At 42.5% G+C, this 21597-nt stretch overlaps 3 protein-coding genes across 8 annotated transcripts; 2 read left to right on the top strand and 1 right to left on the bottom strand.

Annotated features, from left to right (window-relative positions):
* The first annotated feature begins 597 nt into the window (after nucleotides 1–597).
* Nucleotides 598–10074, top strand: eps8l1b (EPS8 signaling adaptor L1b). 4 transcript variants are annotated; one of them, XM_062475620.1, is made up of 19 exons: nucleotides 599–746; nucleotides 1635–1694; nucleotides 1858–2016; nucleotides 2277–2426; nucleotides 2623–2702; nucleotides 4044–4159; nucleotides 4523–4584; nucleotides 4697–4826; nucleotides 5005–5093; nucleotides 5217–5291; nucleotides 6244–6392; nucleotides 6710–6854; nucleotides 6988–7040; nucleotides 7139–7247; nucleotides 7773–7898; nucleotides 8139–8268; nucleotides 8692–8857; nucleotides 9254–9386; nucleotides 9500–10074. In XM_062475620.1, the coding sequence occupies exons 2-19, from the start codon at nucleotides 1665–1667 to the stop codon at nucleotides 9584–9586; spliced, it is 1989 nt and encodes a 662-aa protein (XP_062331604.1). In that variant the 5' UTR covers nucleotides 599–746; nucleotides 1635–1664; the 3' UTR covers nucleotides 9587–10074. The 4 variants fall into 4 exon arrangements, with proteins under 4 accessions (XP_062331607.1, XP_062331604.1, XP_062331606.1 ...); XM_062475622.1 differs by having other exon boundaries at nucleotides 4526–4584; XM_062475621.1 differs by lacking the exon at nucleotides 599–746 and adding an exon at nucleotides 1400–1511.
* A 523-nt stretch (nucleotides 10075–10597) lies between these two features.
* luc7l (LUC7-like (S. cerevisiae)) lies at nucleotides 10598–16168 on the bottom strand. Of its 3 annotated transcripts, XM_062475627.1 has the most exons (11): nucleotides 15947–16156; nucleotides 14920–14990; nucleotides 13648–13742; nucleotides 13468–13566; nucleotides 13119–13229; nucleotides 12594–12737; nucleotides 12257–12433; nucleotides 12019–12107; nucleotides 11885–11920; nucleotides 11551–11772; nucleotides 10598–11388 (listed from the first exon to the last, which is right to left on the bottom strand). In XM_062475627.1, the coding sequence occupies exons 4-11, from the start codon at nucleotides 13561–13563 to the stop codon at nucleotides 11268–11270; spliced, it is 996 nt and encodes a 331-aa protein (XP_062331611.1). In that variant the 5' UTR covers nucleotides 13564–13566; nucleotides 13648–13742; nucleotides 14920–14990; nucleotides 15947–16156; the 3' UTR covers nucleotides 10598–11267. The 3 variants fall into 3 exon arrangements, with proteins under 3 accessions (XP_062331611.1, XP_062331610.1, XP_062331609.1); XM_062475626.1 differs by lacking the exon at nucleotides 14920–14990 and having other exon boundaries at nucleotides 15947–16168; XM_062475625.1 differs by lacking the exons at nucleotides 14920–14990; nucleotides 15947–16156 and having other exon boundaries at nucleotides 13648–14518.
* On the top strand, nucleotides 16110–21380 carry fam234a (family with sequence similarity 234 member A). The gene is made up of 12 exons (XM_062475624.1): nucleotides 16110–16261; nucleotides 16819–17109; nucleotides 17196–17300; nucleotides 17478–17669; nucleotides 17907–18031; nucleotides 18318–18447; nucleotides 18737–18869; nucleotides 19008–19154; nucleotides 19320–19401; nucleotides 19599–19751; nucleotides 19909–20011; nucleotides 20139–21380. Exons 2-12 carry the CDS (start codon nucleotides 16851–16853, stop codon nucleotides 20348–20350), a joined length of 1641 nt encoding a protein of 546 aa, XP_062331608.1. The 5' UTR covers nucleotides 16110–16261; nucleotides 16819–16850; the 3' UTR covers nucleotides 20351–21380.
* Nucleotides 21381–21597: the final 217 nt, after the last annotated feature.

Consider the following 21597-nt stretch of genomic DNA (forward strand, 5'->3'; position numbering starts at 1 on the left):
AGAGGAGGAGAGGGGAAATGAGAACAAAAGTCTAGAGCAGAATACAATAGAGTACAGTCCTCATCTTTTTTCGAAAATATTGTTTCAACCTTTCAAAACATTGAACGTTGACCAAGGTTTTCCGTTCCACAACGGTCCATTCAACAGTATTAGAGGACAAGTGCCCCCTCTTGTGGTACGAGTGGCATCGTGTAAGCAGAGCTGCAGTCCACCAATCCTAAAGTGAAAACCAGCATGACGTGAAAATAATTTGGTTTAGTGAGGCTGGGCAGTGGGCATGAAATGAATCTTTGGCTACCTGTCTTTTTAACACACGATCACTCCACGCCGGTGTTAAATTCTAGAATAAATTAAATAGTTTATTGGTCAAATTAGTTGGTTTTTACGTTTAAATGTTACCGACTTGCAATTATTTGGTCATCAGAGATGTGGATGCTACGTAAATGTTTTAACACGTCTTACGTAATGTTCCTTTAATTATTTAATAATTCTCATATAAATATTTGCATCTTCCGTATGTGTGTGCGAGGGGGCTGGGATGGGCTGGGCCAGCCTGTGTGAAGCAGGGACAAGGTGGTTATAGTACAGGGCTGGGCTCGTGTATATTTGGCTGAGCAAGGCTGGGTTTGATGACGCACTCCAGGAGCCAGGACTTGATGCCCGTAGGGACAGAGAGGCTATACAGGAATCTTACTGCCAGAAACTAGAAATCTTTTTATTTTTTAAACTCAGGCTGAAAACTTGAGGTAAGTGCACAGCAACAGGTTATTCAACTACACATTTTATGAAGGACAATGTTGCCTTATGTCGTATATCATGATATGTGTGATAGGGTCTACCATTTTCTTGATTTACATCGTTTTAAGCTGGCAATGTTATTTCACATCCAATTAGATTCCAACATTGGGTGGGATAACTTTCATAGATGTAAAATGGAACTCAAACCATCTTAAATCTTTCTATCTACTAATGTACTAATTGTGTTCCATGGAGTAAGATTTCTCTTTCTCTGATATGACTGAGTCTGACAAGAATCTATTTCAGGAAGACCTAATGTTGAGAGAAACAAAAACACAAGAAGAGCAGAATGATTGACTAGGTGGGAAGACTGACTCTGGCTCCTGAAAGACAACATAGAAATGGCAGATAAATAGAAATCGAACTTTACCTGAAACTAAGACACTTTTGTTGGAGACGGTATTGGTGAAAGTTACAGTACTGAAGATGAATGATCAAGATCCACATCTTAAGTATGTTGCATTGCAGTGCTGTGGTCAGACTGGTTGGTTTGGTGCCATTCACAAATGTTATAGAATGCACATAAGGCACAGCTACTGAAGGGACAAGATTGAGACTAATAGAAGACACAGTCTTTCAGCACACCATGAGAGCATACTATTGTAATAAATAAATAAATACAAGAAATATCTGCAGGACTTAAGACAAAGTAATTTCGGTCTACGACTCATCAAGAACGATACCAATGGAGTTACACCCATTGTAGAACAAAGGTCTTAGACTACACCCTGTCTTCTGACATCTACGAACCTCTCTTTCCACTTTCCATATCATTTAATCTCTTGAAGAACTTCCATCTATGGCTAACCGTAATATTGTCATATTGTATCTTTCAGGAGCAGTCTGAAACTTTGTATCAGACCAGGATGACAAGCGTCTCAAAATACCTAGTCAATGTAAGTGTAATGCTCTCTCGTTTTCGAATTCATAACCTTCTTGCCAAACCCTTTCTAAAGCCACATTTCTTAATTACAATTAGTGTAAATCCACTAATCCACTGAATGAAATGATCCACCTTTCCCAGAAGTTAACAGTTTTTTTGTCTGTCCTCTTTTTCAGCACCTGGTGACGTTCTCCCTGCAGGATGGGGAGGTGAAGAGCGTGGAGGAGGCCCAGTCTCGCCTCTCCCTCCTAGCCCGGTCGGATCGTCTGTGGAGCCAGGAGATGGTGCTGGAGGTCGGGCCAGATGACCTCAGACTCAGAGACGTACAGAACCAGGTATGCAGTAAACTTCATGTGGACAAGCTGACATTCTTGCACAGAACGGTTTCCCGAAATTTTCATTGCCCCACTTTAGAGTTAAATCTATTACTTTTGTGAGATTCAAAAAACGTTACTACTTAGAACCAAGAAGGCTTTGAATTATCCTCAAGGGTTTACAACCGGTTCTCCAAAGAACACTTTCTGTTTCTAGGTCCAGTAGTTTATTGTTAAATAGTATCAAAATGTTGTTGTTGAATGTATTGTGTCCTGTGCAGGAGGAGTTGGAGAAATACTCTGTCTCATCTATATTACGCTGTGACGCCATCCTGACAGAGAAAAGATTCCCATCCCTCCTTCTCCTTGTCTGCCAAAGTGTCAAGCAGAAAAAGCCTGATGTTCTCTTCTTCAACTGTGAGGCAGTAAAGGTGAGTTGTAGAGTCTATTTGTAATTTCAGACATTAGCTTAGCTTGTTGCCTCCATGAGTTTTAATTCCACTCATTCTTTACATTCTGATGGCCTATCCTCTGACAGGGGCCCATGCAATGCATCCAAAATATATTGGAACAATCTGTTCAATCAGGTCCAGTCAGACTACAGTCATGCGACCTCTGTTTCCACAGGCAGAGCAGGTTCGTGACGGTATCTCAAGGGCAGTGTCAGGTTCCTCCTCGAAGACCAAGAAGCGTCATGAGGCTCCCAGGTACGGTCACAGACGTAGACATCATAGCACACTAATAAACAATAACTGGGCACAGAAAGTGTGTGTATGAATGTGTACGTGTGTGTTTGAAGTGTGTATTTGAAAGAAAACGGTAGAAAAGAGTTAAACCCAACAAACGATTCACGGTTTTTCTGTACCCCTTGACAACCATCTCATTCTCAAGTTTTCTATGACCTAAAGCGGGAGTCCAGCATGCATAGGCACCTGTCACAGAGAGAGAGAGGTGGAGTGGAGAGAGAGTGAGAAAGCTAGTGAGTGTGCAGCTGAGACAGAAAGAGGAGAGACCTGTTTGACTGGTTTCTACATAACTTTAAAAGGTGTGACAGAAAACAAGGCCATTGTCGCTGAAGGGAGCGGAAAGAGATGATGGTGGTGCACTGAAAACTCAAGGATTTAACTCTAAGCAGTACTCCGAGACAAACCTAAGGACACTAAAAGGGCAGATACAGTATATTAGGTAAGATATCAGCTCGTATCAGAGGTGGCCTCTATCTGGATGATAACAACTGAACTGTAGCCATTGGGGGTGATCTGTATGCTTGGCTGTGTGTTTGAGACTGACTCTATGTGTTACAGTATGTGAGGGACTGTAAACAACCAATGTCAAACAAAAGGCTTAAAACAGACAGATACAAATGTTCAGTTTCTTATTCAGAGTTTTCATTATGTAGTTAATCAAGGGGTGTGGATCCTTTCAAATGTGAATACAATTAATGTGAATACAATTGTGTTGATGTTAAGCTACAGACGTGTTATAATTTCCGTTCACACACAGTGTTTACTGTCCATAAAGTACATCAAACTGATATGAAAGCTAGGTGTAACTAGAGAACACTGCTGGGCATGCCTTTCTCTGTAAACTGTATTTACTGAATGGAATAAGGTTTCCCTATGTTAATAATTGCTGAGCTCTCTGGTTTTTAATTGTACTATAATTACGGTGCACTGGTGGCGTACATTTACTGATGGCTGATGGCTGTTTCCTGCGGTGTTGAATGAATAGTTGTTCTTAGCAACTGCCAAAATAATTACTGTAAAGACTGCGGCCTGGTTCAGAAGGGTTTTATTACTTATATTATTGTTTTTATTGATCTTATGTAAAGCACCTTGAGCTGCAATTCTTGTATGAAATGTGCTATATAAATAAAGTCGCTATATTATGTTATAAAAGAACCACAGTGAGTTCTTAAAACTCCTAAAACTTACCCATGTACAAGAAATGTGAGAACAGGTTAAAAACAACACACACACAGTCAGAAGGGGGAGGGATCAGTTCAATGAGTGTCCAGAATGTCAACATGCACTGCTCTCTCCCTCCAGTCTCGCTCTGGTTCCCACAGAAGAGATGATGGACCCCTATGGAATACCAAACCCCCCCCTTCCACATGCACCCAACCCTCCACCAGCCAACCCTCCACCTTACCCAGGACCCAGAGGTACGGCTTGTTTTCACATGGATATTTGTGCGTGTGTGCTCTTGCAATTCACCTGTTTGCCATGTCAATAAAAATCTTTGGATCTGAATGGAGATATGGGGAGGGGGGGGAGAATGAATAAGGGAGGATGAGAGAGCGTGGGAGAGAAGGAGGGGAAGGGAGGCTCAGAGTAAGGTATTTAAGGTAGAAGGTAGGAGAGCACAGAGATTCCATTGTGTGTATCGAGGGGTGGTGTTTGTGCGCGTTTGTGCGTGTGTGTGCGTGCGTGCGGGGAGTTGGAGAAAGAGGGGAGGAATTCTGAATGTAGGCAGTTCCAGGGCAATGAATACAAATGGAGGCCAGAATTGTATCTTTCTCTCTCAGCAGCAAATGGGGTGAATGGAGGGCAGCCTGACGTGTCCTTCCTGCGAGCAGACAGAGAAGTGGTACGTTCATCTTTTTGGAAGAGATTTCTACAATATGTGTGCATTTAAAAAATGTTAACCAAAGCTAGATGGGTTAATCCTTCTCCAATTCATCTTGTGTGTTTGTTCTCAGGGCATTTTGAATCACTGTTTCGATGACATTGAGGCATTCATGTCAAAGTTGCAGCAGTCTGCAGAAGCTGCAACAATTTTAACCCAAAGGAAGAAGAAAAAGAAGAAAAGCAAAAAGCAAAATGTTGAAGGTAATATTTGGAAAAGAGAAATGGGACATTTTTTGTAAATAGAATCTCAAATTATGTATCTCACAAGATTTTACTAATAGTGAATTATGGCCTCCATCAAGGTGTTTTAGTTTTACTTTGGCCATCCAACTACTGTATACATTACCTAACTTCTGTCTGTGCTCTTCACCTTAAACAGAAGAGTTGCTCATTGCAAAAGCTCGACCTCCACTGGAGGAGGAATTCGTTGATATCTTCCAGAAATTCAAGTACTGCTTTAGTCTGCTGGTGAGTGAACTTTGTGCAACCTGCACAGTAATGTAAAGTTATAAAAGCCCCTTGTGTGCCTGAATTAGTTTTTTTCTTATCCTTTCTTTCTCTCTCTCTCTCTGTCTCTCTTCCTCTCTGCAGGCCAGACTCAAGTTTGCCATTTCAAACCCATCATCAGAGGAGCTGCTCCACCACGTGTTCAAACCTCTGGATATAGTGAGTACAACTATTCATTCCCAGTCCCCCTCCTCCAACCAATAAAAGCTCACACAGTGACAACCTGGGAGGAGCTCTAGAATGAATGATTGTCCTGTAGCTGCATAGATTAAAAAGGCATGTCACAATCAGTATTTAGAAATGTTTCCCAGTTGTTATCTCTTGTGATTTCATAACATTAATAAAAAAAACTTATGGCTGAATGTTTGGAAATAACAGTTCTATGGTAACAGGAGGGTAGGCACAGTATATAATGGAACATAGGCCTAATGTACAATTAGTTATAACTTTTCAAAACAACTTTTTATTTTTTATTTCAGAGGCTTAAGCCAAATAATTGTGTTGGTCAGCTTCATCAACAGCTTTTTAAAGTCACATTTAATATTTACACAGGGCAGTACCCAGTGTGATATGGAGAACAAAAAGCAGGCCATGGTTAAAATGGGATTATTTACACAGTTACTTCATTTCTGGGAGATTGTACAAAAAGCCTCTTACCTCAGACAGACTTGCTTCATAGTCAACCGTCTGTTTTGAGGTAAAATTGAATCCACGTCAACAACAGCATTTTTGTTGAATTTCTAGATTGAGTGGTCTAGCTACTGTGAAATGAATCATTGAGTAACAACAGAAAGGAATGTCTTGGAAAACTGGGCATGGAGGAACATGTATCCTGGCACACCTGCAGAGTAATAGGGAGAGACCGAGAGAGGTGTGACTGGCATCTCTTTGGCAATGTGTTTGCTTAGTGTCTTTGTGTTTTTTTTTTTTTATAATTAGGGTAACATTGATCTAAGGTAATTCATCGTGTTCTGAAATCCCTAAAAGTACCAGGTGTTGATCATGTCTCAGGCCCCTCATCCATTCCATCCATTAAGTTGCCCTTTCAACAGTATTGTAGCTGTGTAGTCTATATAACCCTAGTCTAACAGAGTGTTACCTGTGTGTCCAGATGGTGAAGACTACAGGGGGTCCAGCTCTAGGGGCCTCAGTGGCCAGCCCCGCAATGACCAGCTCAGCTGTGACCCTGCTCCAAAGCCACCTGAACGAGGAGGAGAAAGAGCTCTGGACATCCCTGGGCCCCAACTGGACACTCTCTCGGTCAGTAGAGGTCTCGGGAAATCCTCTGACATCTCACTTTGATGAGGTGGCCTCGTATGGTGATCTGTGATAATGGCATAACATGAAACAGGACTTTGTGCCCACTAACATCACTAGTGTCCTGGCTAGGTAGTCAATTAAGTCTTGTTTTGAATGTATGCTAAAGACTTCTGCTTCTTCACAGACAGGTGGCTCATGACCTAATTTCATGCTATTATGTTGAGGTTAAATCTCTCTTCACTTTCCGGTTGGTTGTTAGCTCCTGTTGATGTGACTCTGGTCCCTTTTCTCTGTGTGTGTGTGTGTTTGCGTGTCAGCTCCCAGCTCAGAGGGCCTGTGCCCGCTTACACCCCAGTGTTCCTGGACGGCTGGAAGCCGGAAGCCAATAAGGCAGACGGTCAGGTCTGGGAAGACCCTTTGGAGTCCCAACATAAACAAGAAGCCATGAAGGAGAAACAAGAGGTAGGGGATTGGCTGACCTAAAAAGTCATAGTTATATCCTTTAGAAGTATAAAGGTGAGAATTTGAGATCAAGTGTTTGTGTGCACAGAAAGTGTTGCCTCACCCCCCCCCCCCTCTCTCTCTCTCTCGTCAGAAACAACAGCCCCCTCAGCCAGCTGCACCAGCAACTCCTCCTATTGAAGAAATGTATGTTTTATGTTCACTTTCATATAATAGATTTATAATCATATCAAAATGTTTAATTTGCCAAAATTGTAGAGTAATTTTCACTCCTTTTCAACCAGAGACAGTAGTGTCCTGCCACCTGAGGGAGAGAGGCTGTACAGCTGCAGTTATGACTTTGTGGCGCGGAATAGTAGCGAGTTGTCAGTTCTACAGGGAGAGACGTTGGAGGTAAGCCTCTGACAAATCCTTAAAGGTTCTCCATGGCAGTTCTTTTTAAGAACATTCTTAGACCACTCCCATGAAACAGGACTCACCAAACAGGTCCAAGACCAGACAGGTGTATTGGAATCAAGGAAATACAGGAATACTTTTTGGCATGATGCACTATGCTTGTCTGACTCATTCATTTTATTAGTGGACTTTTTCCTGGATAAAAACAGCTGTCTTGTTAACCCTTGTGTTATCTTCGGGTCGTTCTGACCCATCAGTCATTGTGACCCACCGTCGTATTGCGACAACTTTACCGCATACAAAAACAAAGTGAAGCATTTTCTTTTAACCGTTGGGCTGTCTCAGACCCCCCACATTGCGAAGGTTAAAAGAAAATTATTTTTATTTGTTTTTGTATTGGGTAAAATTGGGTAAACACAACGATGGTTCGTTATGAACCTTTGGGTCATGTGACCCGAAGGCAGCACGAGGGTTAATATGGACTGGGCTTCATATTTATTGGCTTCTCTCTGCCTCTGTCAGGTGGTTGAGTCATCCAAACGCTGGTGGAAATGTCGTAATCGCTTCAATGAGATTGGCTTTGTCCCATTCAACATTCTGGAACCGGTGTCTCACGCAGAAAGCCCAGGCACACAAAGACCACCCAAGGTAACACACATCCACATACAGATACACACAAACACATCCACATACAGATACACACAAACACATCCACATACAGATACACACAAACACATCCACATACAGATACACACAAACACATCCACATACAGATACACACAAACACATCCACATACAGATACACACAAACACATCCACATGTACAAAAAACAACAACAAACGCTTTAAACTGAAATCCACCTTGTTTACTCTCGTGTGCTACCCTAGGCTCCGCCTTTGACAGCTTCCAGCGGTGGTCCTCCCAGCTCTCCTGCCTTTACCCATCAGTCAAATCCTCGGCCACGAAGCTTACAAGTATACAGCCACAACGCTCCCACCTCAGAAGACACAGACAAAGGTACCAGCTCGATACAAAAGGGCTACATTGACATCAAATCGGGGGACAGTTGGGATGTTTGTCTTTCGCGTGAGGGTTTGCGTATAAGAGTACAGAGAAATAGACGGCAACCCATTAGGAAATTAATGTTTGCCTTAAGCTCTTTACAGATGAGGTGGTTTCGCTGTTTGCTCTAAGCTTACAAGACTTGTCAAGTAGGTTTAGTGTCTCTGGCCACGGTCTGAGGAAACAACTGTAAATCTGTTTTCATGTGGGTTGTTGGATGGAGGCGAATTAGCTGTGTACAGAACTATCTTTTGATTCATCTTCTATTAGAGAACACGTAAGCAGGAAGTATAGTGTAGGCAAAACATCTTTAGGAATTCAAACAACCTGTCATATGCACTAATGTGAACCCTTAGTCACTCCTGCGTTCTGTTGCAGCCATGATGGTGAACGACGAACTGCTCCAGCGACTGACCAATGGGAAGTCTGGTTTGAACAAGTCCCTGCATATCCCTCGGTCCTCCGACACCTCCGTCCCCCTGGACTATCATTCCCCCCCTGATGAAGTGGCAGAATGGCTCAAGGGGAAAGGTTTCAGCGAGCCGTGAGTGCTGAGTGAAATACACATGAGCATGCACACGTGCCTTTCCACGGGAGTCAGGTGGCTGAGCGGTTAGGGAATCGGGCTAGTAATCAGAAGGTCGCCGGTTCGATTCCCGGCCGTGCCAAATGACGTTGTGTCCTTGGGCAAGGCACTTCACCCTACTTGCCTCGGGGGAATGTCCCTGTACTTACTGTAAGTCGCTCTGGATAAGAGCGTCTGCTAAATGACTAAATGTAAATGTGCCTAAACACCCTCTTTTTTAACTGGACTTTTTAATGCTAGTTTGTGGTAATATTAACCTTTTAACAATTTGTCACAAATATGTGTGGAAAGGACAGGTAACGTATGTATAGAGGGTCTAACCATGGTCTCATTCGCTGCTTGTGGTTCCCTCAGGACGGTACAGTGTCTGGGAGTGCTGACAGGTGCTCAACTCTTCTCTCTGAACAAAGAGGAGCTTCGTGCCGTCATCCCAGAAGAGGGCACCAGAGTCTACAGTCAGCTCACTGTGCAGAAGTCACTCCTTGAGGTAAGACAAGACAGTGATTCTCAATCTATCTTGTTATAACACATTCAAACAAAAACAAAAATTCTGCGTGTCTGTTGGAGTCTTTCCAGATCTAAATACATATTTTTTCCTAGGATGCCCGGAGGGCTACAGAGCTTGAAGCTGTCATGGAAAAGCAAAAACTGAAGGTGGACCTGAAACTGGAGAGTAGCACCCTATGAAAAATGGCACTGACTTAAATAATATGTGCCAATGAAGAAATGACATGCTATAATTTAACACACTATAAGTGAATATGAAATTCTTGTCCAAGTACACCACCTTTTCCCCAAGGACTGGTCCAGAATCAACGTATTTGCTGTGAATGTAATATTCTATGAAATTGTGACTAGGTCCACAGGGTTTGCTAAAGTTGCTTGTGAATGCTCACATTAATACTAACAATATTATACTGAAAAAACATTTAAAAATGGTTCTTTATACCCTATTGTATATCCCTAACCCATGGTGTAAACTTATTTTGTTTAAATCAAAAATTCATTTTTGTGTACCTCTACAATCCAACTATAAATGAATGTATATTTAATATATTGTGTACTGTAAAAAAATTCTGTACAACAAACAATCCTGGTCTTTGACAAGTACAATGTGTCCATCTTGACAATATAATAAAAAGGCTGGAAGTTTATTTTCTTCAGGCAAAAAACAATCTTCTTCCAGCATAATAATACAAACATTAAGTACATGGAGACAACACACATTGAGAAAAAGCTATGCATCAAAATACAATGTTTTCGCAAATAACTTGAGGTGACAGACAAGCAAGAACCAACAAATTCCCTAACCCTAAAGTCATTATCAAAATGATTGGAAGCTGAAATCGTAAAAAGCATTATATGTTAGAGGATCCACTAGGTGATCTTGTTGCTACACATGTCCAGCCTAGGATTAGAAGGGTTTATATATTTGTCTTCATTACATTTTATGTGAACTAAATTCTACACAAAACAAATTTCCACCCCCCCACCCCCCATTACAAAAAATAAGAAATAGATATTAAAACATGGCTGCATAAGTTAGCCTTACATTAAACAGACAATCTTTAAAGCTACTGTAAAATGTTCCCCAGTAAAACTAGCCAAGAGTATTGGGAAAGCCAACTGATAACATGCCATCTGGGTTTAACAGCCAATAGTCATGTGGTTTGGGAGAATAAAAGAATATAGAATCAATAACATAAATAATATGGTTTATTGTATTTCAATTTAAACTGGTAAATTGACACAAACATATTTGCTAGAGAAGCCAAACATTACATAACACCAGTGGTAATGGTTAAATGACTTAAGGGAAATTCTATATCAAATGACAGCAATGAAAAAGCACAAAACAATGGAAAGCGCCACAAAACTTAAAATGTTGTTTAAAAGGGGACCCTTTTCTTCACCCAAATGTCAGCAAATAAACAGGAAAGCTAAATGTTCCCACCACTACTGGAAATTCAATTCAATTTCTAGAGTAGCTATACATAGTGAAATTTTATGAAATGTCTAAATAGCCACCAATTTAGACAAGCCTTACATTTCACTCTTGATAATTATGATCCCCCAATCTAAAGCCAGAGATATACATTGATTACATAAAAAAAAATAAGGCATGTATGATACATGTATATACTGTATAAAACATATACAGCATATGTTGCCATTTCTCATACACGATTATCTATGAATCTTACAAGTAAGATGCTTGGAATAGCTGTGAAAGTAAAATTCTATGGATTTTTAATGAGGGGAAACATACAAAGGGGAATCATACAAAGACAAGACAGCATCCTTCATAGATTCACTGCAGGTCTGAACATGTAGTGTGTGGGTGAGGGAGGGAGGACCGAGGGGGTCTTCAAAAGTCACCAGAGTCCCTGTCGTCCGCCCGACGGGAGTCCGTCCTGCCGTTGATGCCGTCCCTTCTGTCGCGCTCACGGGATTGGTCCCTTGAGGAGCGCTCTCTGTCACGAGAGGACCTTAGGGAGAGAGACAGTCGAACACATCAGGAAATTGTGGGTGGAGAGTAGAGAAGCAAGGGGGACACGTCAATTTAAATAAATGTATTCGTTTTGCAGATTTTTTTCTCCACTATACTTCAGTGCTGGACGTGTGAACGTTAGTGATGCCAGTCGTCCTACTTGTGTCTGGAGCTCTGCTCGTGGCTGTGACGGCGGCCCCGGCTGCGGGACCGAGAGCGACTGCGGTGACGCCTCCTCCTGTCCCTCTCCTTTTCCCTTTCCTTCTCCCTTTCTCTCTCCCTTTCCTTTTCTCTCTCCTTCTCCTTCTCCCTGGAGCGGGAACGCCTCCTCTCTCGGGAGGAGGACCGAGAGCGGCGCCTCTTGCGGTCTCGGGAGCGAGACCTGGGATCAGGACAGACAAGCCACTTTACATTTAGCAACGTTTGCTGTAACCAGTTTAGATGTACATTATACAGATGTATTATGTTTAGTGCAGTGAGTTTACTATGCTAACCTTCTATGCTCCCGGCTCCTTGACCTGGTGCTGGTGCTGTAGAGTGGAGGAGGCAACACTTAGTCAACTGAATGAAACGCTGACACTGTAAAACCGTTTATTTCTAAGTCTAAATCCATGATTTCTTATCCCACCTTTTTTTCTTCATCTCCTCCTTCTCCCTCTCTTCTCTCCTCTTCAGGCGGTCCTGGTTTCTCTTTTCCTGCTTTTCCAGAACAGTTTTCTAAGAACAAAAGGAGACACAGACTTATATTTCACAAAACAGTGCATTTTACTGTTAAGTTCAAGCTTGGATTTAGATCGCTCTAACCCTAATAGCTGCCAATATATTCCAGACCTGCAACTGTTCATCTACAGACTGCTGGGATCTACCTTTAGCTGGTCCAGTTTCTCCCTGATCTGGATGAACCCCAGGTGCAGTTTCCCACCAAAGTGATCGGCCAGGCGACGGTCGTTGTCGTGGAGACCAAGGTAAGCGGAGCACACTTCACACACCCGGAGCTTTTGCTGCTGAAAGCTGGAGGCGGGCATGGAGTTCCTGTACTCCTCCTACAGCAGAGCACACAAGAGATCAGGAACCAGAGAATACACACCCAAGTACCTTGTTTTCTGCAAACTATTATGAAACTCCGGGACAGTTATAACAACCTAAAAATGGTTTAGACATAAGAGGACAATGGCCGTTTAAGAAGCACAAATCATTCTTCACCTCTGCATCCTTCTTCCTGCTGCGAACTTTCTCCACTTCATGTAGAACCTTCTGGGCCTCGTCTACGTTCCCCTCGGCTCCCAGCTGCTCGGCCTTGGCCAGCAGCTTCCCGATCTCCTCGTTCAGCTCGTGCACCTTCTCTGCCTGCAAAACAGCATTGGTCCTGGGCCATGAGTCCTGGGTCATGAGTCCTGGTCAGCGGTTAATCAATTACACACTCGAAAACAGAAACACTTGAGAAATAAAGTGAATGCAGAAGACCTGTGCCAAATTGAGATTTTTGCTAAGTGGACATACAAGATGTGAAAGTAGTAGACTGTCAAGTAGTATATTAACTGAGATGCATTTGATTAGTATCAAAGTTGGGATGTAAGGAGAGGGTCTATGAGTTAATGACACGTTTACACTAAAAGACAAAGTCCAACCCAAGTGGTAGCCGATAACAGAACCAGGGGACGGCCCACAGTAGTGAAGCGTGTGTACTTTCCTGCCTCTCTCTGACATCTCTCTGGTTTCTCGTCTCACCTTTGCTGCCACCTCAGCACTGATCTCCTCCTGAGTCTCAGCCAGACGCTTCTTGGCCAGTTCCGTTCTCCGGTCGCAGTCAGCAATGAATGACTCCAGGTGGTCGACGGCCTTGAGAAACACAAACATTGCAGCATTAAAGCAGGCAAGACGGAAAGCAAAGTGTAAAGGTACAAAAATACAGTGCCGTACATGGGGTAATACACAGGGTTAATTAACATATTTACAAAACAATTTAAGCAGGTGACCATGCAGTAAGTACTAAGTACTGTATGCAATGCCAGTGCCATGTATAAGACCGTGAACAAAATGTGTTGAGCTGGTAGATATATTCAGACTGCGCACTTACATCAAGCTCAAAGAACAGGTCCCTTTCCTTGGAGGCAATCTCATAGTCTGCCCTCAGAGCTAGGTCGTGGATCTTGGAACACTCCCCCAGATCCATACGCTTAGGAAACAAACCAAATTAGAGAATCCATCACCGATTCTCTGTGGGATGGAGTTTCCTTAGGAGAGGCTGAGTACTTACTGTTCCAGACAGGATGTCGTGTGGACAGCAGTTCAGAAGATGGCTCTTGCAGACCCGCTCGTCCGTGAACTTGACCCTCTGTCGCGTCTCGTCCCCTGAAACAGTCCAGAAACCCTTAATGAGAAACACCTCACATACTCTGTAGCTACAGCGAGGTGTCCAATGAATCACTGGGCCCATATTATCATAAAGGGGGCATACAAGCGCATCCTGTTGTTTTCTTTTAGATTGGGTCAAAAACATAATCAATGAGCTACAATGTCCCACAGACAATGTCAGCAACGTTCTGTTTCTTTTACTTGACTATGGACTCAAATATTTACCCATCGCTGGCTGCCTAGTGTGTGCCCCCATTACTGACATACATCACATACACCTATAACACCACAACAGCAGGGGCGGATAAGGCATTGTGGTCTTTCTAGCTTGTAATGTATCCTGTTGGAACTCAGATCTTACCTTACTGTACCGGAGCCTAACCACATGAATAATGTATGGAATGTTCCCAGATTAGGTTCTATTGAGTCTCAAAATAGCAATCCATTGTCTCATCTAGTAGTAGCCAATTATTTTCATAGTGCCTACCTACGTAGCCTACAACCAACGTTGATTGACATGGACAGCTTGACATGGCTACCTAGGTCTCATGACATTCTCATTCAGTTTAGAAGGGCTGTGTGTGTTTAGCAGCAGCTGTCACTTTGCTTATAGACACAGATCTGCTGACTTGACAGACTTTCGAAGAACTTCCGTGAGTACTGCTGCTTTAGCCAAGGGCCTTACAGTAATGAAACAGTGAAAATAAAATAAAAGCGGAAATAAATTTAAAAAAAAAAAGGAAAAAAAAAAAGTTAGTTTATACACACTGCGAGCTGCAACATATACTGTACCCATCTGAATCTTCAAGACCTCAGCTGCAGAATTTTAAACCCGCTGTAGAAAAGTATAAATGGGAACAGTTTTCTTGCCCATACCTGTAGTAAGGAAGTTGGGAGTGATACACAAGTCAAATTGAAAATGATCTGTGCAAAAGCTTCTTCTGATGGCTAATACTGACGTCTGATAGTAGCTTAAACGTCAACATGGAGGAGTACTCCTCTCTGAGCGCGACCAGATTGTATTAGCTTTATTTCAATCTGCAAATTGTAGGCTAATTCAAATGTCACTGAAGACAATTCCATTGTTGTGATGTTAAAAATTACAACTTCCGGAATGAAAAACAAAGTGTTTGGATATTCATCATAACAGCTTTAAAAATCATGTGGGACTCACGGCTCGATGAACATGAGGCTTTTCTGCAACTCCTTTGCAGATTGATGTAGGCTGGCAAAGATACACTGAACCTTTATGAATAAAATAAAGGGGCCACAATTGTTCAGTTTGTATGAAACATATGTATGGGATGAATTTGAATTCATCTCTCTCAACACACAAGCACCACGCACACACAAACTCCCACTGAAGAGCAACAGGCCCAATAACGGCTAACTCAACAGAACCACTAATTCAAGTGAATTTTTCCACTCCTATATCACTCATGTTTGGTAGTCCAAGGTCAAATTAATAATTGTATCACCCTTGTCTGCTGTATTGTTTTTAATGAGTGTATCCATGTTACTCTCATATAATTTATCTACGGAAATTTCAACTGGTTACACAAAGCATTTGTCATAACAGAGGCGACACAATGACTTAATCGATGCATCCCGTTATAGTATAGGCAGCAAAGTTGACATTGAGAGAATGGTATGTGGACACATCATCCATATGGAAGGTATTGTCCGTGTTGATTGTTAACATGTTAGCTAGCCAACACTGATGTCCTGAAACAGGACTCAAAAAACAATTAGCACTGCATATGGTTAATCCACACTAAAAATACATTGAATGTAGGAGATTATGTATGGGTATGACCGTGAACATCTTGAGATAGCTAGCTAGTGTTTTCGTGCGGCGAATAGTGATATACTTAGAGCTAGCGTACTGTAATGTAAAGCCTACAGCGGCTGTACTAGCTAGCTAGCGTTTGTTAAATGGCTAAAGCTAAGCTAGCTATATATTTATGCTATGGATACAAACATTAAATCAACAACAGATGCGGAGCAGTTCGACTCATGGGAAACGCACAAAGTTGTCGCCACTCTCCAGTCATCCATTATTTCATTCATTCGTTAAATGTTTGTCCATCTGAAACGCCAAATAATCCAAGCGAGCCACCATTGCACTGCAAGGGTCCATCTTTGCTAGCTACTGTACTAGTGCTTGCAAGCTTAACGGCTAGCTAGCTGCTTCAACTCACCATCCCTCGCAGTCCCCATTAGTTGATCGAGCAAAGCTCTCATTTGAGCTTGGGCCGACATGGCTGTATGTTGTTCTTCGACGCTTCTCCACAAACTACAGTCTACTGCAGCATCTATGGAACTGTAATTTATAAATTAATAGCAACCTAGCTAGCTATATTTGCACGAACGCACCCGCTTGCTAAATCTTCTCTCACGAACTCCCTTCCGGAAATGACGACACATCCGGAAATAGAACAAGAAGATTCACAAAGTTGCAGCTGAACTTGATTTGACAGTTTTGGAAGTTAACCAAATAGCCGTCGTCAGCTCAGGTAAGGAGCATGCACCTTGACCATGTAAAAGTTGTTAATGGTAGCACTTGTTGTTTTACGATCGATCTTGCTTGCCGTGTCTGGTCTAGCCTGGATTATCATCTTGTCCGCCCCACTGGCACAGAAGCAGCTGGTCAAGCTACTGTAGCCCAGCTGACGTTAGCAAGCTAGTTAACAACATTGCAAATTTATGTTGCTTGCTGCCAGTGCTTGGGACTAGTTACATAGGCATAGCTGTATCGAATATAAAAGAAGTTCGTTGGCTCGGTAGCTTCTGTGTTCTTGTTTTGTTTATAAATGTTTAGAATGGGTTGTGTGTGTTGGCAGGCTTGAATAGATTTCAGATCCGCAAAGCCAAAGTTGTGGAAACAGCTAGACCGTTGACGGCCGAGTACAGTACCTTTACCTTTGTTACAGCTGTTCACCTCTTTTGTCTAGATGTGCAGTCATATCAGTAAACAAAGAGGAAACGTTTATAAAAACAGATCGTCATTTTACTGCAGCAAGTTGTGTGTCTGGTTCTAACTGTTTCAACCCTTCATGTTGTGTTTGTTAAGGTAGTTTAAAGGCTGTAAGGGTGTGAGGAGCAATGGAGGCCACAGAAACAGACCCCATGAAGAGTGGGGAGGCAGGTGTAGAAGATGGGCAAACACCTCCCACACAATTGAAGAAAAAGAAGAGTTGCAGCGAAGGCTTGGGTTTTACTAAGCTGTCCCACTGGCGCACTGCTGCCTTCTTCTTTTCGCTGTTTCTCTGCCTCACCATAGTCTTTGCCTTCTCTTTCATCATGCCATGTCCTGTCCGACCACAATATCTCAGTGCCTGGAATCGCACCTTTCCTCAAGCAGGTACATAATACATTTAGCACCGGAGAACTGAGTAAGGTAATAGCATTGTTTTTGTAAAAGTTAAAGTTTTTTTGTGTGTAACACAGCCACCTATGACTTCCTGGACATAGAAGATGCCAACAAAGATAAAGTACTGGATGTGCTATTCATCCGCAAGGATTCAGTGGGTGGTCCGAATATCACATGTGCTGGTAAAGTTAACGTAGAAAGCTGCTTTACTCATTTACTTGTCAAAGTGAGAAGCCTTTTGGCAAAACTTGAACAAAAGCTAATTAAAGGTGGGGAAGTATAGGCTAAAGATAGATTGGGTTGGGTTGTGTTACTGTATGCTTGCATGGGATTAAGATTGTACCTTGTGTGTCCTCCAGGCCTGCCCACGCCCTGTTTGTTTGTGTCAGCGGTGGCAGGGACAAATGGGATGAGCCTGTGGGAGCTTCCCCTGGCCCCGGACTTCCAGTGGGGCCAGTGTGGTCTGGATGGACTGAATGGACTGGCAAGGAAAGAAAAAGGCTGTCTGCTGTCACACGCTGATCAACTCACGGCCATAGACAAATACAACGGTGACTGACTGACATTATTTTCTGTCTTGTTAACGTTTCAAGTTTATTTGCCATTTGCCACAAGTACAGGGACATTGGAATTATTGGTCCTGCAGCTCTCTTTCCTAACGGTCTAACCTAAATCCTATATGGTTCTAAATCATAATTTCTACATACACAATCCTAATCCTATTTTATCTGAGCTAACATGTATATGAACAATTCTTAATGTGACGATGATGATGTGTCTCTTTCCAGGAGTGATTTTGTGGCAGCGGCCCCAGCCCCCAGGCCTGAACAGCACCCTCCCAGTTCTCAGTGTTCCAGACCTGGATGGTGATGGGTTCAGTGATGTAGCTCTGGTGGCACCAGGCCCACTGCAGGTAAACTTTATTGGCATCATCGGTTTGCCACTTCTCAAATGGCCGTAAGGCTTGAAGATGATCTAGGATTGGGTACCCCATCTCTGTGTTATGTGATGTGTAATGATCTAAATGACCAAACAGATTCTAGCATTCCCTAAACAATTATTTGTTAAAACTAAACTAGGCTGACCACAAAAAGCAATGCAATTCCTCTGTGTCCTTGAGAAGATAATCCTTATGAAAAAAAAATTACAGATAGAATTCTTACCGGCAGAAGTCAAGTGGCTCCCTCTTATTTTGACAGACACAGCTAGTGTTTCTGTCAGGAAAGACAGGGGTGCAGATTGGCTCAGAAGTGGTTCTGGACACTACTGAGACAGCCAAGCATCTTCTGCACCCAACTAAGGACGCCCACTATGTACTTCTTCAGAAAGGTAAGGATCTGAATCAAGTCATTGTTCACCCGAGCCAACTTGGACTTATTTCTCTCTATATTTTTTTATCCAATGACTGACATTGATCCTGATCCATGCTTTGATATCAAGCTAAGGTGACATTATGTATTGACCTTGCAAATTGCAGTGACGATTACCCCTACAATAGTAAATTGATTTTAGGGCCTTTTATGACCTTGGTATATTGGTATTGTTGAGCGTGAGACCCAATAATTCAATACAAAACAATAGCTTGTTAACTGGTGTTCTATATTCTGTCCCTCCACAGACTTTGGCTTATACGGTCTGGCTCTGTGGAGGATTGCAGCTAAAGCTAAAGAAGGTGCAGAGGCTCACCTTAACAAAGACCAAAATTGGGAATCAAAAGCTGACCCCATCACTGGCTTTGTACCAGTCTATGAGTAAGTGAGGGCTGGTAAAAGCTACATCGTAACGTATTGTTGTTCTCCATTGACTTAGGTCAACAGTTTAGAACCCTGTGGTCCATTTACTGGGTCAGAAGCTAGTGTTGTTTGAGACAGGCGTTCCTTGCTCTGCAGGTCTGACTCATTGAGACATGTGTTGAGGACAAAGACAAAGAAAGATAGCCAATCGAACCTGCTGCTGTTGACTGGAGATGCAGTGGTACTCGTAGACGGAAACAGTAGGGTCCCACTGTGGACAGTCAACACCAGCGCTGTCCTGAGGTAACTAAAACCACACAAAAACATCACTCGCTGAATGTAAGGTTTTTGGAGTGCTTTATTCTAATACTATAAAATTATGATGCCTGTTTTTGTCTATATTATTCTGATATAATGGAAATTGTAAGATTTGTCTTGAGGTTTCTGAGAGTTTCTTGTTGTCCTTAGTGAACCTTCTTTCGGCCACTTCAACAATGATGAAAAGCTTGACTTTGTGATTGAGGAGGATAATGGAAATGGCACGAAAAGGGTAAGTTACGAAGAAGGAATGCTCTCACACCTGCCATACCATAATAACACTTCCTAAGCTATTGTACTTATGCACTCGGTAGTAGTACTGTTATGTTGGCTTCTGAATAAACTAGGAACTAAGTGTAGTGTTTTACGTGTCACTCCTTTTTGTTTGGATGTGACACATCTGGCACTGTGTGTGTGTTTATATGTTAGGTAGTGATACTAAATGGGCAGACAGGTGGTATTCTGTGGGAGGCCAGCCTGCTAGCCAGCCCCAACTCCCCCAGACCAGCCTCAGTCAACACCATCAACTCCTTCTCTGTCTTCATGTTCTGGGGGGGAATGCCTTCAGAAACCAACTCCTCAGTAAGAATATTAACCCAGCCACACACCCTGCATGATTCATCTTCTCTATCACTCATCATCAGGTTGTCATTCATCTTCTCAAACTCACGTGTTCTTAATTACAGCACTTGTGTCTAGATAGGTTGTGTAGATTCTTAATAATTTTTTTTCCCTTAAGATTTCTTTGGCCGAGGAACATCGTTCCTATATGCTCCACCCACTTTATTCCAAAGTCCTGCTGGAGAAGAACAATATCAGGGACCACATCATTGCATTTAAAGGTGAGTTCTAAGATGACTGGTTAAACACCGATAGTGTGGACCAGATAATGCTGTCTCTCAAAACCAACTGGAGTTGATTTGATGGCCTTAAAACGATCTGTTGTGTGTGTTTGTTTTGCTTTCCCAGCCACCCTGCTGGAGAGGGGGCGCCACGCCTGCTACATCCTGCTGACGGGGCCACAGAGCAAAGGGGAGGAAGGCACAGTGGTCCTCAGGAAGCGCAAGCTGAAACAGGATGTTTCAGAGAGCCGAGTCCTCCGCATAGGCGCTGGCGGCAGCAGTTACAGTGACGAAGACATCCTAGAGGCCTTCAACAGACTGCGCTTCAGTGATGAGTGACACAGAGGCTGTTACCACAACAACCTTCCTATGCATTTTTTCCTGCTGATAACCAAAGTGTTTACCATAGCTATGTCAACCTTACACAGTCCACCAAAGTGTGGGCAACAGTAGCTATTGTAGCCTCAGTGCTGAGAACCGAATCGAATTGCTGTACCCAAATCATCCCCTTGTGACAATATGCGTGATGTTTACTGTCCATGGGTTTGCTTGAGACTGATAGCCCAAGCTATCTGACTGACGTTTTACTGTCATTAGGTCCATCCACTGCTGATAATACCACCTGCATGTCTCTTGACAATCAAAACTAAAGCCTGCTTCTCATTATAGAAAGATTGTGGTCATGATAAGGATGAAAAGCACTTTTGAGCATTGCTCAAGGTTATTTATCTTAGCGCACAATTGAACTAGCCTCGACAAGAGCTTGAGTTTGCCAACAATATTTACTAAAGGCAGCAGGTCATCATCAGAACACTTAACTAGATGCTCAGTAGTTGAGTTACCATACTGCAGCCTATAGTGTTTTATTTTTATGACAGCTGCTGTGAAGACTTTTAAAGAGGCTTATCTGTGTTTTGAACATAAATGAGAGCTGCTATGTTGCCCTTGATTGCTGTAGTTCAAACCCCCTTTTTTACTGGTACTGCTTTTATATACAACGGCAATATTATAACCTAGACATACTGTAGATCACCATCAGATTGAACCAGTAGATGGTACTGTACCCCTCCAAGTCGCAGATGGTGCAGCCTGAATAGTTGTCTTATCTTCTTAGAACTGTAGATTATTAATATAAGGGATCAAAACTGAATAGTATGAAGATGCTTGATAAAGTGGGTACTACGGTATGTGTTCATACTCTGTTATAAAAGACACCTTTTAAACGATGCTGTTTGGGAAACGGGTTTGTGTATTTGCCTTAATAAATAATATTTAACCTGTAGAACAGGCCTTCTATTGAGCTGGTTTTCTATCATTTGATGTTGTTGTTTAAATATGTAATAATATAATAAATCAATTTACTTTTGAAACGAAACGTTTTGTTTGATTTAAATCATAGTTGACGTAGCAGTGAAAGAATGGTTTATTTAGGTTTAAAAAGAAATGTAGGTTATGTACCTGCTCAGGCCCGTAACGGAAACACATGAGCCCCCCCCCCCCCCACCACCACCATATATGTAACGGATAATGTAATACAAATACCGACGGGACGACGGGACGACGTCACGTGCGCAGATAATAATTTA

Source organism: Osmerus eperlanus, chromosome 12 (assembly GCF_963692335.1).
Source record: "Osmerus eperlanus chromosome 12, fOsmEpe2.1, whole genome shotgun sequence".
In the NCBI taxonomy this organism is placed as follows: Eukaryota; Metazoa; Chordata; class Actinopteri; order Osmeriformes; family Osmeridae; genus Osmerus; species Osmerus eperlanus.

What these genes read in the sequence shown, in the direction of transcription:
- eps8l1b (XM_062475620.1), top strand. Translation starts at nt 1,665, where the DNA reads ATGACAAGCGTCTCAAAATACCTAGTCAAT. An exon ending in TCTCAAAATACCTAGTCAAT is followed by an intron (nt 1,695 to 1,857) that starts GTAAGTGTAATG and finishes CCTCTTTTTCAG; the next exon opens with CACCTGGTGACGTTCTCCCT. An exon ending in GCACACAAAGACCACCCAAG is followed by an intron (nt 7,899 to 8,138) that starts GTAACACACATC and finishes GTGCTACCCTAG; the next exon opens with GCTCCGCCTTTGACAGCTTC.
- luc7l (XM_062475625.1), bottom strand. Translation starts at nt 13,890, where the DNA reads ATGTTTTTGACCCAATCTAAAAGAAAACAACAGGATGCGCTTGTATGC. An exon ending in GCAGGAAGAAGGATGCAGAG is followed by an intron (nt 12,434 to 12,593) that starts GTGAAGAATGAT and finishes GCTCTGCTGTAG; the next exon opens with GAGGAGTACAGGAACTCCAT. An exon ending in AGAAACTGGACCAGCTAAAG is followed by an intron (nt 12,108 to 12,256) that starts GTAGATCCCAGC and finishes TTTTGTTCTTAG; the next exon opens with AAAACTGTTCTGGAAAAGCA.
- fam234a (XM_062475624.1), top strand. Translation starts at nt 16,851, where the DNA reads ATGGAGGCCACAGAAACAGACCCCATGAAGAGTGGGGAGGCAGGTGTA. An exon ending in GGCCATAGACAAATACAACG is followed by an intron (nt 17,670 to 17,906) that starts GTGACTGACTGA and finishes GTCTCTTTCCAG; the next exon opens with GAGTGATTTTGTGGCAGCGG. An exon ending in CTATGTACTTCTTCAGAAAG is followed by an intron (nt 18,448 to 18,736) that starts GTAAGGATCTGA and finishes GTCCCTCCACAG; the next exon opens with ACTTTGGCTTATACGGTCTG.